The sequence below is a fragment of the Dipodomys spectabilis genome, unplaced genomic scaffold (assembly GCF_019054845.1).
Source record: "Dipodomys spectabilis isolate Male_0828 unplaced genomic scaffold, ASM1905484v1 ptg000126l, whole genome shotgun sequence".
In the NCBI taxonomy this organism is placed as follows: Eukaryota; Metazoa; Chordata; class Mammalia; order Rodentia; family Heteromyidae; genus Dipodomys; species Dipodomys spectabilis.
Genome location: NW_024870803.1, coordinates 3,868,642 through 3,881,079, shown reverse-complemented (window position 1 = coordinate 3,881,079; position 12,438 = coordinate 3,868,642). Strand labels below are relative to the sequence as shown.

The 12,438-nt window shown below is 47.3% G+C and overlaps 1 protein-coding gene across 2 annotated transcripts in view; it reads left to right on the top strand.

Moving 5' to 3' along the window:
* The window catches only part of Slc22a3 (solute carrier family 22 member 3), a 71,990-nt gene that overhangs the window by 51,750 nt on the left and 7,802 nt on the right, over positions 1-12,438 (top strand). For both annotated transcript variants that reach the window (XR_006148895.1, XM_042689738.1), the window contains exons 6-7: positions 7,802-7,899; positions 8,011-8,225. Coding sequence is in view for 1 of the 2 variants with exons in the window: in XM_042689738.1 (XP_042545672.1) it covers positions 7,802-7,899; positions 8,011-8,225 (313 nt within the window). In the remaining variant the exon portion in view is untranslated. The remainder of the gene's footprint in view (positions 1-7,801; positions 7,900-8,010; positions 8,226-12,438) is intronic.

The window sequence follows — 12,438 nt, the reverse complement described above, 5'->3', positions numbered from 1 at the left end:
GTGGCCCCTACATGCTCTAACTGCACTTGTACATCTACAGAAATATCTCCACATTCCTGCTGGGAACTCAGAGCTCCCGAGCCACAGAAAGAAGGAAAAACTGGATACTTGGCAAACCAATAAGAAACCTCATCACTGTATCGAGTTCCCAGGCTGAGAGTAAACTAGTTTCCAACCTAAGATCTGCCTGTGGGTGCCCATCCACGCAGCCTGCGCGGATGCAGACAGGCTGCAGGTGCAACGCATGGGTGTGGATGTTTAATGTCTGAGTGGCGACCAGCCCACCACACCCAGACCTCAGGCCTACATGCTGGTATCTGCTGGTCACCTTGACACACGTGGTCTGAGAAGAGAAACAGACTTCAGTTAGGGAGCAAGCCCAATGCTTACCCTCAAAAGTACATTTTCTGATTCCTGGCTTTGTTCGCTATTTGTGCGTCACTGAAACGGGCCATAAGTACTTTCCTGTTCCTGAAGCTTGTTATACGATTGCCCAATACACAAATTGTTCTTTTTAATAAAGTGAGGACAGTTAGCTGGAAGCCAGTGGCTCACACCTGTAAGCTAAGCCATTTGGTAGACTGAGATCTGAGGATCGTGGTTCAAAGCCAGCCCAGGCAGAAAAAGTACATTAGTCACTTATCTCTGATCTTCAGTTAACCACCAAAAAGTCAGAAGTAAAGGTGTGGCTCAAGTGGTAGAGTACCAACCTTAAGTGAAAATGCCAAGCAAAATGCAAGCCTCTGAGTTCAAGTCACAGTACCTGCACACACACACACATACACACACACACACACACACACACACACACACACACACACACAAAATCACACAGTCACTATGCTTTTCTTTTGTAAACATTTGCCCTACCTACCCTGCTTGACTGTCTGATTTTCATGGACAGGCAAGGGTGTGGCTCTTAGCTGTGGTCTGCAGGGGGTGGCAGGCCTGGTCAGGATCCTTCTACTCCTACTTTGTGTGTGGTAGCTTAGTTCTGTGATAAACTGCCTTGTGTCTATTAATTGAGGATGTGGTAGAAATACCCAAGTCCTCATTTCTCTTTTGGAATTTTAATGATATAATTGAACAACAAAGACATTATTTTTTAATCACAGGAGTTGCAGGTTTTATTTTTACATTTTTTGATTGAACAGTCTTGGTTTATCTCAAAACAGAAACTTAGTACTCCCTCCCTCCCTTCCTTCCTTCCTTCCTTCCTTTCTTCTTTTCTTCCTGCCTTCCTCCCTTCCTGCTTTCCCGATTGATTAATCATGAGACCCTTAGTTCTGTGAATGAGTGACACTTTAAGAAACCCTTGGCTTAAAGCAGTCAAGGTTAGTGCTTGTGCATGACACGCAGCTTCACCTGGCTCTGTCCTTGCCTTCTGTCCAGGCTGTCCTCAGAGACACTGCCTGGACCGGCGTAGGAAGGACTGGCTTCAGAGGGTCGTCCTGCAGCGGGATATCATCACAACACATCAGGAGATTTGGGAGAAGGACCAAAAGAGCAATTTTATTGAGCCATATACTAGTGTGGAGGAGGAGGAAAAGACTCAAAATTAGTTGACAAATAATGCTTAATAATGATTACCCAGATCTCCTTTCAAAATTGAAAAAAAAATTTAAAAAAACTACTGAATACAAGGTTCAATGTGACTTACATGCTTCTAAGTTTGTTTTATTACTGCAAAGGAGAAGCTCTGTCCTTGTAACTGCTTAAAAAAAGAAGAAAGAAAGATTTGTTGAGTGCAAACACAAAGGTGTTTCCATAGAAACATGTGTGGAGATCTTTTTCCCAGGCAAAGAACCCTCAGCTTCCTGGCTATATATGAAGGGCAGACAGACAGAAGAAGGGCGATGTCCAGGGGACAGACTGCCGAGAAGCTGGGGCTGCACACACGAGCCACTTTTCCTGACTTGTATTATCTAATTGAGTCTTCAAAATGCCTCAGGGAGTCTAAATATCTTCATGCTGCTGAGGAGAAAACCAAGGCTCATGTAGTTTTAATAACATAATGATGAAAAAAAAAAGTTCCGAGTCAAGTAGCATACCCCTGGCCTGCCCCTTGCTAGTGGTCATTTTTATGACCTGAACCCAGCCCTCCGTGTGGGATCTCTGAACACCATCTTTCGAACAGGTGCTATTTGTAATGTCTTTGTCTTGGCAATGGAAATTGCAACATCTACTTGTAGAAATGTTTCAGCAAGGCACAGGGAAGAAACTAAAAGGAACTGAATTCATCAGAGTGAGTTGAATAAAACACTCTTTTTAGCTTAGAGTACATTATTGTTGACAGAAAACAAAGTCTTGGCAGAATTAAAAGACAATCCATTTGCAAACAGCAATTCAGCTGAGCAATAAATAAGAAAAGGGACAGCCTCAGCAGGACCTCCAGCAAGACCTTTCTCCGTGAGTGGCATTTCTAGGCAACAGGCCTCCAAACAGACAAATATTGCCCGGAGCCATTCCGTCCTCCCGCCCGCTGGCTGTGAATCGGGGCTGGTTGAGCTGTGTGTGGTGGGCAGGGAAGGCACTGCCAGTTCAGAAGACAGCACATTGCATGGCTCTCGTTCTGTGAAAATCCACATAAAACCGTCATGACAGGAAGCAGGGTTGCTCCAAGTCTGGAGTGGGTAGAGAGGACCAGCTACAGGGAACTCTGGGGTCTCATGAGGGAGCTTTGGTGGGGGGGGGGGTGGTCAATGGATTCTGTACCATGATGGTGAATGTATATAACTCTATACATTTGGCAAAACTCACTGAGGGCCGCACTTTGAGTCGTTTAATTTTATTGATGTAGATTATCCTTTCATTGGGCTTTTTTTTTTTTTTCATAAATAGACAATAGCCTAGAATAGCATTCTGGCTCTTTTGTATCTGGCTCAGTCTAGGCCAAATTTGATAATCCTTTGGAACTTGAGAAGAAACGCAAGCTTCAGAGGGAAACGTAAAAGAACAGTTGCCCAGCCCACATTGCTCGTGCGCTGGCGCCCCTTGATGGGTGAATTCCATCCAAGATACAGCTCCGTGTCTCCGAGGACTTCCGACACCCAGAAAGTGGGTCATCTTCCAGAAACACTGTGGAGAAGATGTTAGTGAATCCAAGACCCGCTGGATTTGTTCTGAAGTGTAACCAAATCCTCACTTGGAAGTACTCTTAATCCTCTCATTCACCAGACAGGGAAGGTCGGTTTTAGAGTCTCAGTTACTTCATCAGCACCGAGCATTCTTTGGGAAGATGGATTTGACATTAAGCATTAAATTTGTGCTCTGGAAATGCAGAGGTCATGTTGCTCCTTTGGTCCAAATTTCCAACGTTTGAGAGGAAAACTCATTATAAGTATTCTTGCAGAGTGAATTGGAATATGGGAGCAATTAGTTTAACAATAAAGTTATCTAACTTAAAATAGTTATTGAAGCAAAAGCATAGTTCCCGACTAGATTCTTTAGAGAATTCTGCTTTTGGCACCAGTGGAAGAGAAAACCAACTTAAATGGCTTTGGACAATGGGGACATTCACTGGCACTGTGTCTGGAATTCTGGTCACAGCAGGGTCCAGGGTTGGCTGAATAGGCCTCACCAAGCCTGCTCAGCCCCTTCTCTCCTCTGCTGGCAGGGCAGCCTGGCTTCTAACACTGCTTCCCTCATGGCCACCATGTGGCTGCTGATACCTACTTAGTACCATTTCCTCACTCATTCCCTGAAGTGAGTGAGAGGAGTTGCTGTCAGAAACCTCTGAACTAAAAGTAGTGAAGGATTTTCCCAGAAATCCTTTCTTCCTTGGCCTGAATTGGACCACAGGCCTCTCTCTCTCATTGGCTCAGATTAGGACTATGTCACTAGAGCAGATGAAGGGAACCACCCACAAGGGTGTTCACATGCTGAGTTATCTATGAAACCGTGATGCGGGATTTTCCTTCCACTCAAGGATGTGGATGTGGGCCTGAACGAAGGTGACTTTGCTCAGAATCTTATCTGGCAGGAAGAAGTCACAGCTATGGGCAGAGAAGAAGAAGAAGATGAAGAGGAGCTGTCCGCTCCCCTGATGAACTTTGAGTATTGCCAGGTGGATGGAGCAGTAGCGAGGGAGCCAGTGATCCAGGAGCAATTCTGAGCCAGAAGAAAAGATTCCAAGCCAATATACTCCAGCACACCCAAGTGTGGGTTGTGGGAAAGCCCAAACAAAAGGCAAGAAGGCCTGGTGTACGTGACCACGTGCGTGCGTGCTTGCGCGCTCGCGCGCACACACACACACACACACACACACACGCGCGCGCGCGCGCGCGCACACACACTGGCAGGGTTCTCTCATAGAGGAAACCTGTCTTAATGCTCTCTGGTCTTTAATCCTGAAATCCAAAACCCTTCAAATAAATTCTTTGACTAAAATATAATTTATCTGAGTTATTTTAGTCAAATTTAACTCTTTCACGAAACAGTCTTTGAACTTAATGATTCCATTTTTATCAAGTACATAATGTTCTTCTTTGAAAAATAGGCAGAAGTGACCATTAATTATCAAGTGTTATGGACTCCATATTCATATTCTACATATTCAAGATTGCTGTGTAAGGGTTAATCTGATTTCCTGGGTCCAAATCTTGACTCAGCTACCTTTCCTGATGTTTTAATCTCTAATATCCTAAGTTTTTAAAATGTATTAATTCAAATTCAACCACCAACATTTTGGTGCTTTGATGAGAATTAGTTTAGAATCTAACAATTATTATACCCCTCCCTACACATTAGTCATTTTAGGGCTGGGAAGGTGGCTCAGTGGTAGAGCGCTTGCCTTGCATGCTCGAGGCCCTGGGTTCGATTCCTCAGCACCACATAAGCAAAAAGAAAAAAAGCCAGAAGTGGCGCTGTGGCTCAAGTGGTAGAGCGCTAACCTTGAGCTGAAGAGCTGAGGGACAGCGCCCCAGGCCCAGAGTTCAGGCCCCACGACCGGACCCAAAAAAAAAAAAAATGACACATTAGTCATTTTAATGTGGGTAATATAGAAAAACTCACTGCAGAAAATATTTTATTTTTTGTGCCAGTCCTGGGGCTTGAACTCAGGTCCTGGTTGCTATCTCTGAGCTTTTTTTCTTTTCTTTCTTTCTTTCTTCTTTTTTTTTTTGCTCAAAGCTAGTGCTCTACCACTTGACCCACAGCTCCAATTCTGGCTTTCTAGAGTCTCACAGACTTTCCAGCCCAGGATGGCTTTAAACCACAATCCTCAGATTTCAGCCTCCTGATTAGCAAGGATTACAGGTATAAGGTACCTGTATCCTGCTGTGGAAAATATGTTGATAATTTTGATAATTTGTTGGAATATGCAAGTTCTCACCTTCTATATTGGTACTCTTGCTTTATTTTGGAAATAGTGGGTCAACATAAAAGTAGTTCCTCATTGGTGTATTGTATTTTATATGGTTAGCTGAGGGCTTTTTATCACATAGGGCACAGATCTGCTTTCTAGTCTGAAAAGACTGGAAAAGTTTTTCTTTGCACCTTGTCCCCTCGAGGTGAATTGCCCAGTCTGCCATGGCTGCTTTGGTCTATGAGGTTCTTCAGGACCTGCATTCCCTTCACCCAGTTTCTCCCCCATCACCTGTGATGGGTCCTGGGTAGCTCACCAGCGGCTTCCCTCAGGAAGGAGGGACAATAAATGAAGGGCAAGCCGTTTCTGAAGGATGGAGTCATTCACTGTATGCATGACAGCTACGGTTCCACTCACAGGGCCACTGCAGCTGAAGGCCTAGAACAAAAGACTAGCTAGTCAGTATTTGACTAAAATCCCATAGATTGCATCATCAGAAGACAGAGGGAAGAAGTGGATGGTGGAATCCACGAGCAGTCTTCCAGGAACTGTCAAGGAAAGTGCTACTGTTCTGTTGAATCTAAGGAATTATTAATCCTACGATCATCACTTTATGCCTTACCAAGTAAGAAAAATGATAGTATATATGTTGACAATTGGCTTTCTTATCAGGAGTTAAAAAAGGAAGCTTCAAAATGTGCTAGGGGAAGGGGAAGTGGAGGGGAACTGCGGCTTGATAGAGAATAAATATGCTGCATTGGGAGGATCTGGGAAGGCAGTGACCCAGAGACAGTCATTTCATGGCTTCTCTTGTGGGAGTGGCTGTCCGTGGCACAAACATAAAGGTGTAGACATCAAGCTTGTGTGATCTCTGAATTACTGTTGAGAGTGCATGTTCAGGCGATTGCAGTAAGGATCTGCTCTGGGTCAGATTCTTGTATCTGCAGGTTAGAGAGACTCTGGCCCTAAACGGTTTGGGCAAACATGCCTAAGTTTTCACTCCTCCTGGGCCAGACCTAAATTGGAATAAACAGACAAGAGAGGTCCTATCTTGAGAAGGCAGAGATCTTGTTCAACCGAAAGACAAAACCTTGACTTTTTGCTTTAAAAATCCATCACTAAGGAGAACACCATGGCCTTTACGAAGCTGTCTGGGGGCAGTAGGAGGGGCATGGATCTGGGAGGGGTCAGGTGAGAGGGAGGACTCCCAGGGGAGTTGAACTGGGACTGAGGGGGCCGAGGGGGATGCGGACTTGCAGCACATGGAGAGGACAGCGATCATGGGATGGTGGGCTTGGCGGGTGAGACCGGAAGCCTGTGGGGTTACCCAGGTTCAGCCTGAGCTCCCTTTCCTTGGTAATCTCGTACTGCCAAACAACAGTCTCTGCTGAACTGAGTAGACGTAAAGATTAACTTCTCCAATGGACAAACTAAGATGAGCTGAGTTTTCCTAGATCAAAGAAGTGTCTGCTCCCAAATACCTGGACAAGAGCAAAATGATAGCTCTGGTGCCGGCCCTTGGCTTTCCTATTTTATTTCTCAAGACTTTAGCATTTGGTGCATAACTACCTGATGGGCCCCTGCTGGTTTACCTACTTTTACTTTTTACCCAACTTCAATAAATTTACACCTCTTAGACTGGAGCACATCTCTCTTCCTGGTTTATTCAGAGAAATTTGGCACAAGTACCGCAATTATTCTCTGAACAGATTCTCAGTCAAGCAACTACATCTTTGCGTATCTGACCTGTTCAGAGCACCAGATGGCAAGCTTTCTCATTCTCAGGTATTAAGATATAATGATTGTCCAGGCACCGGTGACTCATGCCTGTCATCCTAGCTACTCAGGAGGCTGAGATCTGAGGATCACAGTTCAAAGCCAGGCCAGGCAGGAAAGTCCATGAGACTCTTATCTCCAGTTAACCAACAGAAAACCAGAAGTGGCGTTATGGCTCTAGTGGTAGAGCACTCTCCTTGAGCTGATGAGCTGAGGGGCAGTGCTCAGGCCCAGAGTTCAAGCCCTATGACCAAAAAAAAAAAAGATATAATGGTGGAAGCCCCCACCCCAGGCAAGCCAGAAAAATAATTTTGTGAGTGAACAAAATGGTACTCACTAGACATAATATTGAAAATAAACTATACAACTCACAGGTAGGCACTGGAGGGAAAACCTGGAAGAGAGCAAAGGAAGGAGTGACAGTGTCCAACAAGAAACGTACTCATAGTCTGACATATGTAACTGTAGCCCCTCTGTAATAACAATACAAAATTTAACTTAATAAAACGAAGAAGCCAAGTGAGAAAAAAATAAAACTCTGGATTGTACTTCACGAGAGACCCAAGTGTTTGACTATAACCTTATGTCTTCCTAAAGCTCTACGCATAAAAAAAGAAATCACTTTTTTTTCTGTAGCTTTAAATCCAGTTACTAACAGAGTTCTCCCGTGCAGGTGTCTCTAGCCATACCTTGCTACTGAACTCTGCTTTTCCCGTCTAGATCACGGTCACAGATGAGGAGATCAGCAACCCATCCTTTCTAGATCTGGTGAGAACCCCCCAGATGCGGAAGTGCACGCTCATACTCATGTTTGCCTGGTAAGCGTGGCCTGCGAGGATGGGTTTCAAGGCTCGTGTCAAACCCCTTCCTTCCAGGCGCAGTTCTGTCTCTCACGTGCACTTCTCTGGTCTCTGCCGCTGGTGCTGCAGGTTCACCAGTGCCGTGGTCTATCAAGGCCTCGTCATGCGCCTGGGGATCGTGGGTGGCAACCTCTACGTGGACTTCTTCATCTCGGGAGTGGTGGAGCTGCCCGCCGCGCTCCTGATCCTGTTGACCATCGAGCGCTTGGGCCGCCGCCTCCCGTTTGCAGCCAGCAACATAGTGGCCGGTGTGGCGTGTCTGGTCACCGCATTCTTGCCGGAAGGTAATCTCCCCACACACATATTTGGCTGCTGTTGGAGAACTTGGCAAAACCTGCGTCCGAAGGAGCAGGCACGGGTACGGGGTGTCTTGGCTCTAGGAGCCGTGCCGTGGGACAGCGGGCCGATGCAGGGCCGGCTGTGCTCACGTTGCCTTCCATCAGTGTTAGGACAGGAGTCTGATCTGTAAGTTGCTCTCCTTTCTCATGTTGTAGACTCATGGGTGGGTGCTATGGACACTCTGCCGACGGTCGCTCACCAGGATGTGGTTACTTTAGACACCATTCTCAGACATCCTTTGGTGATGTGGTTGATTGTTTCCTGGGTGTCCATCTTACGGCTGGCACTGGGCTGGACACCGAGGGGACATACAGAAGAGAGGTGTGGTTCTCAGCTTCATACGGTGCAGGACACGTAAAGAGACATGGACTCTCTAATACTGTCACCATTCATTGTGATCACTAAACTAATAGAACCATTTATGAGATTTAGACACACAGAGAAAGGAGAAAGCAGAAGAGAGAACAAGGGAGGGAGGGAGGAAAGACTGATTAATCCACAGGACGGAGAGAGTCTGGAAGGGCCTTGCTGGAAGCCAGAAGCAGGCAGGTGTGGCAAACCAAGTGGACCAGACAGACACCAGAGAAGCAGGTGTTCCACACTTCCTGTAACCAGAGTCCCAGACCGAAGGCCTGACCCAGGGATGCCAGCATGTCAGGTCTGCTCATCCTCCTCAAAGAAACCAAATGAGGGCTGGGAAGGTGGCTCAGTGGCAGAGCGCTTGCCTTGCATGCCTGAGACCCTGGGTTCGATTCCTCAGCACCACATAAGCATAAAAAAAAGCCGGAAGTGGCGCTGTGGCTCAAGTGGTAGAGCGCTAGCCTTGAGCTGAAAAGCTGAGGGACAGCGCCCAGGCCCAGAGTTCAGGCCCACGACCAGACCCCAAAAAAGAAACCAAATGAAAGCATTGGTGAATAGGAACAAAGGATTTTCATAAAGCCGGCCATTTGAGGAAGATAGAAATGAAGCATTTGAGCCCCTCCTCAGGTCACCCCGACATGAGCTTTAGTTTTAAACACAGGGAGAATTGGGGCAGGGATGAGGGCTGTGCATGACTAAGCAGTCTCTTTCCAAGTGTGGTCTGGATACGCACGATATCAGTCCTGGTCCTGCAAGAAGGACCTGGAAGTCTGACTGTTGGCTTCTCCTGCTTCCTGACCAAAGCTCTGCCTTCCAGGATTCCAAGCTGACTGCAGGCTTAGGACAGTGATGGAGAATCTCAGCTCTGTCTCAGGAGACTTTGTCTCCACTCACAGAGAGAGGCCTGCATTCTGTGCCTTCAGGTTGGCAGCCAGGGTGGGATAGGTCGGCCTTACCCGTCTGTAGGCAAACATTCCTTCAGTGATCACCCGTTGAAGTTTCGAGACAGAGGAGACAGAAACAGAGTGAAGGCAGGGTGCCAGGAGTTGATCGGGTTTCCTTTCAGACCCAAGTGCAGTCGGTGCTCTTCAGTAAACACAGCTGCCACGCCCGTCACCTTCCCCAAATCATGAAAACATGTGTGGGTTTTGTCCTTGTTGCTGTGGGAATCTAGGCCAAGAGGTCTGGGGGATGTCGGTCCCCAGCATGCCTGTGGCTGCAGGCCTCATCAGGGGCTTGATTTGTCCTGTGAACCTCAGGAGGAGGCTCACCCCAACTTGGGAACTGGTGGTGGAGAAGTAGGGAGTGAAGACACAGGATGAAGGTGGACAGGTGGGCAGCCGGGATGGGAGGGAGTTGTTGCAAAGATCAATTTTCCAGAGCTTGAGGGCTGGTGGCAGAGATCACAATACAAAGGAAGGGTAGGAGGGATGAGCCCAGGTTTGTAGTGGACATGGTCCAGGTGACCTCTTTCATTGACCATGGAGGAGGCTAAGGAAGAGGCCATTAGGATAAAAAAACAACCCAGGAATGTGCTGGTTAGAGCGAGTGTCGTTTCCACAGCTGAGCGTGGTGCACATGTGCAGAGCCGGTTCTTGGGCTACCTTCTGTGTCCGTGTGGGAAGCTGTCTTTCTCCGAGACTGATGGAAAGGCGCAGAGGTCAGAACAGCCATTAACCGGACACTTGATGAATTTAAGTGCAGGTTAATGAATTCCCAAGACATCAGGCACACCTTCCTGGAATAAAATGGCAGAAATGCCAATTTTCAGAACAGGGTGAGAAAAAGACATGCGCATGCCCTGTCCTGCTGGACCAGCCGGCGAGATGCGGAAGCTTGGGTTTGTCTTGTTTTCCTGAGTGCCTCCTGTTCCTGCCGTAATAACCCACCACAGACTTGGTGTCCAGAAAAGGTTGACCCGCCACAGCTCTCTGGGCTGGGGGTCTGAAATGAGGTGTGTCAGGGTGAGCTCCTCCCAGAGGCTCTGAGGGAGGGAGCCCCGGCGGCTGTCTGCTGAGGGCAGCTGCCGCTCTTCCCATTCAGGGCATCTCCCCTATCTCTAGCTAGACCTTCCCCCTCCCTCATCTCCAAATATGGATCCCCGGAGACATGACTTTTAGGGGTACTATCCAACCCTCTACATAGAATTAACGTAGTCTAAGGAGTCACGTGCTAGCTAGTCATGCATGTGTGTCTAGTTGGTATTTATTACCAGCTACTAACCTAGGAAGGGGGATATATAACAAAATAAGGCATCCAATTCCTGCTTTCAGAAGTGTAGAACGTAAATGAAAGGGTGATGGAAGTTTCAAGCACATTAGAGTTCCCACCTCTTTCTATTTTACTCTGTTTTGGGTTTAACTTGAGAATGCAGTTCCCCTTGCATGAGGCTTTCTGTTCTCAGGGGTGGGGTTCCTTGCATATGAAACTGGGGGTGTGGGGCGACAGGTTAATGCTGGTGTGGCCCATTGCTTATGACAGACATGGGAAACTACACCTCTCTGGTCCTAGAGTGACTGAGAAGGCTTCAGTGCCTGGTGCTTTCAACGTGATCCTGGAATATGCTTAAGATCACGTGCTCAAACCGAGGTGGCAGGACGGGGAGGGGGTGGGGGGTAGGGATGGAGAGTGGAAGGCAGAAGTCTGCGTAATCTAACCCACTTTAGCTCCTAGATGTAACTTCCCAACAGGGGCTTTAGAATTGTTCCCAAGAAGACTGAAGATGCACTGCTCTAGACATTTGGGGTTTTTATTTAATTTTTAAAATTATCTTTAAGTAGTGCACAAAGGAGTTGCCATTGAACAAGGCAGCTTATGAACACAATGTATCTTGATCAATGTCGCCCCTTTCAACATTCTCACCCATCCCTTCCCTACTCACCCCTTCCCTCATTCTTCTGAATTTTGTAAGATATACCCTTCATTCTTTTTTTTTTTCTTTCTTTCTTTTTTTTTTGTCGGTCGTGGGGCTTGAACCCTGGGTCTGGATGCCGTCCCTCAGCTCTTCAGCTCAAGGCGAGCGCTCTACCTCTTGAGCCACGGTGCCACTTCTGGTTTTCTGAGTGTTTATTGGAGATAAGAGTTTCACGGACTTCCCTGCCCGGGCTGGCTTTGAACTGCGATCCTCAGATCTCAGCCTCCTGAGTAGCTAGGATGGCAGGCGTGAGCCACTGGCGCCCGGCTACCCTTCATTCTTGACTGCGTTCTCCCTCTCTTCTCTTCTCCATTCGTCCACCCTCCACTCCACTCCACCCCTTTGGTGTGTTTGCCCTTTGGTGTGTTTGCTTCCTGGTGTTTTGTTTTACTGAACTTTGACTTTGCCTTTCTAAGGCATTGCACCAGGTGAGCTCTCCCTGGTGAGCTCTCTTCACATTTTAGTTATTATATCAGATGCAGTTTACGCTCTTCAGCCCTGACTGCTTTTAAGTCATACTTCACGTATGACTGCTCAGCAAGAATATGTTTCAAATCCCCAAAGTGACTAAACGTGTGGCTGGAAGTTCTTCCCCGGCACGAGCAGTCCTTCCGCTATAAAGAGGCCTTTGCGCTTCTGCGGTGCCCGTCTCCAGGGGCTGCTGAATTAGCACTCAGGGCTCTTCCCCAAGGGCTGTGTGACACCATGGACAGACAGGTACAACAGGCCCCCAGGCAGAAGCACCAGGATGGTTGTTCTCAGTGATTTAGAGCAGAGCTCAATGTCACAGAAATCACATTAGAAACCACCCTCCCTCCCCTGAGCCCAACTGTTCAGGCCTGAGAATGAAATTCTGGAAAAAGAAACACTCCTTCTGGCTGTGT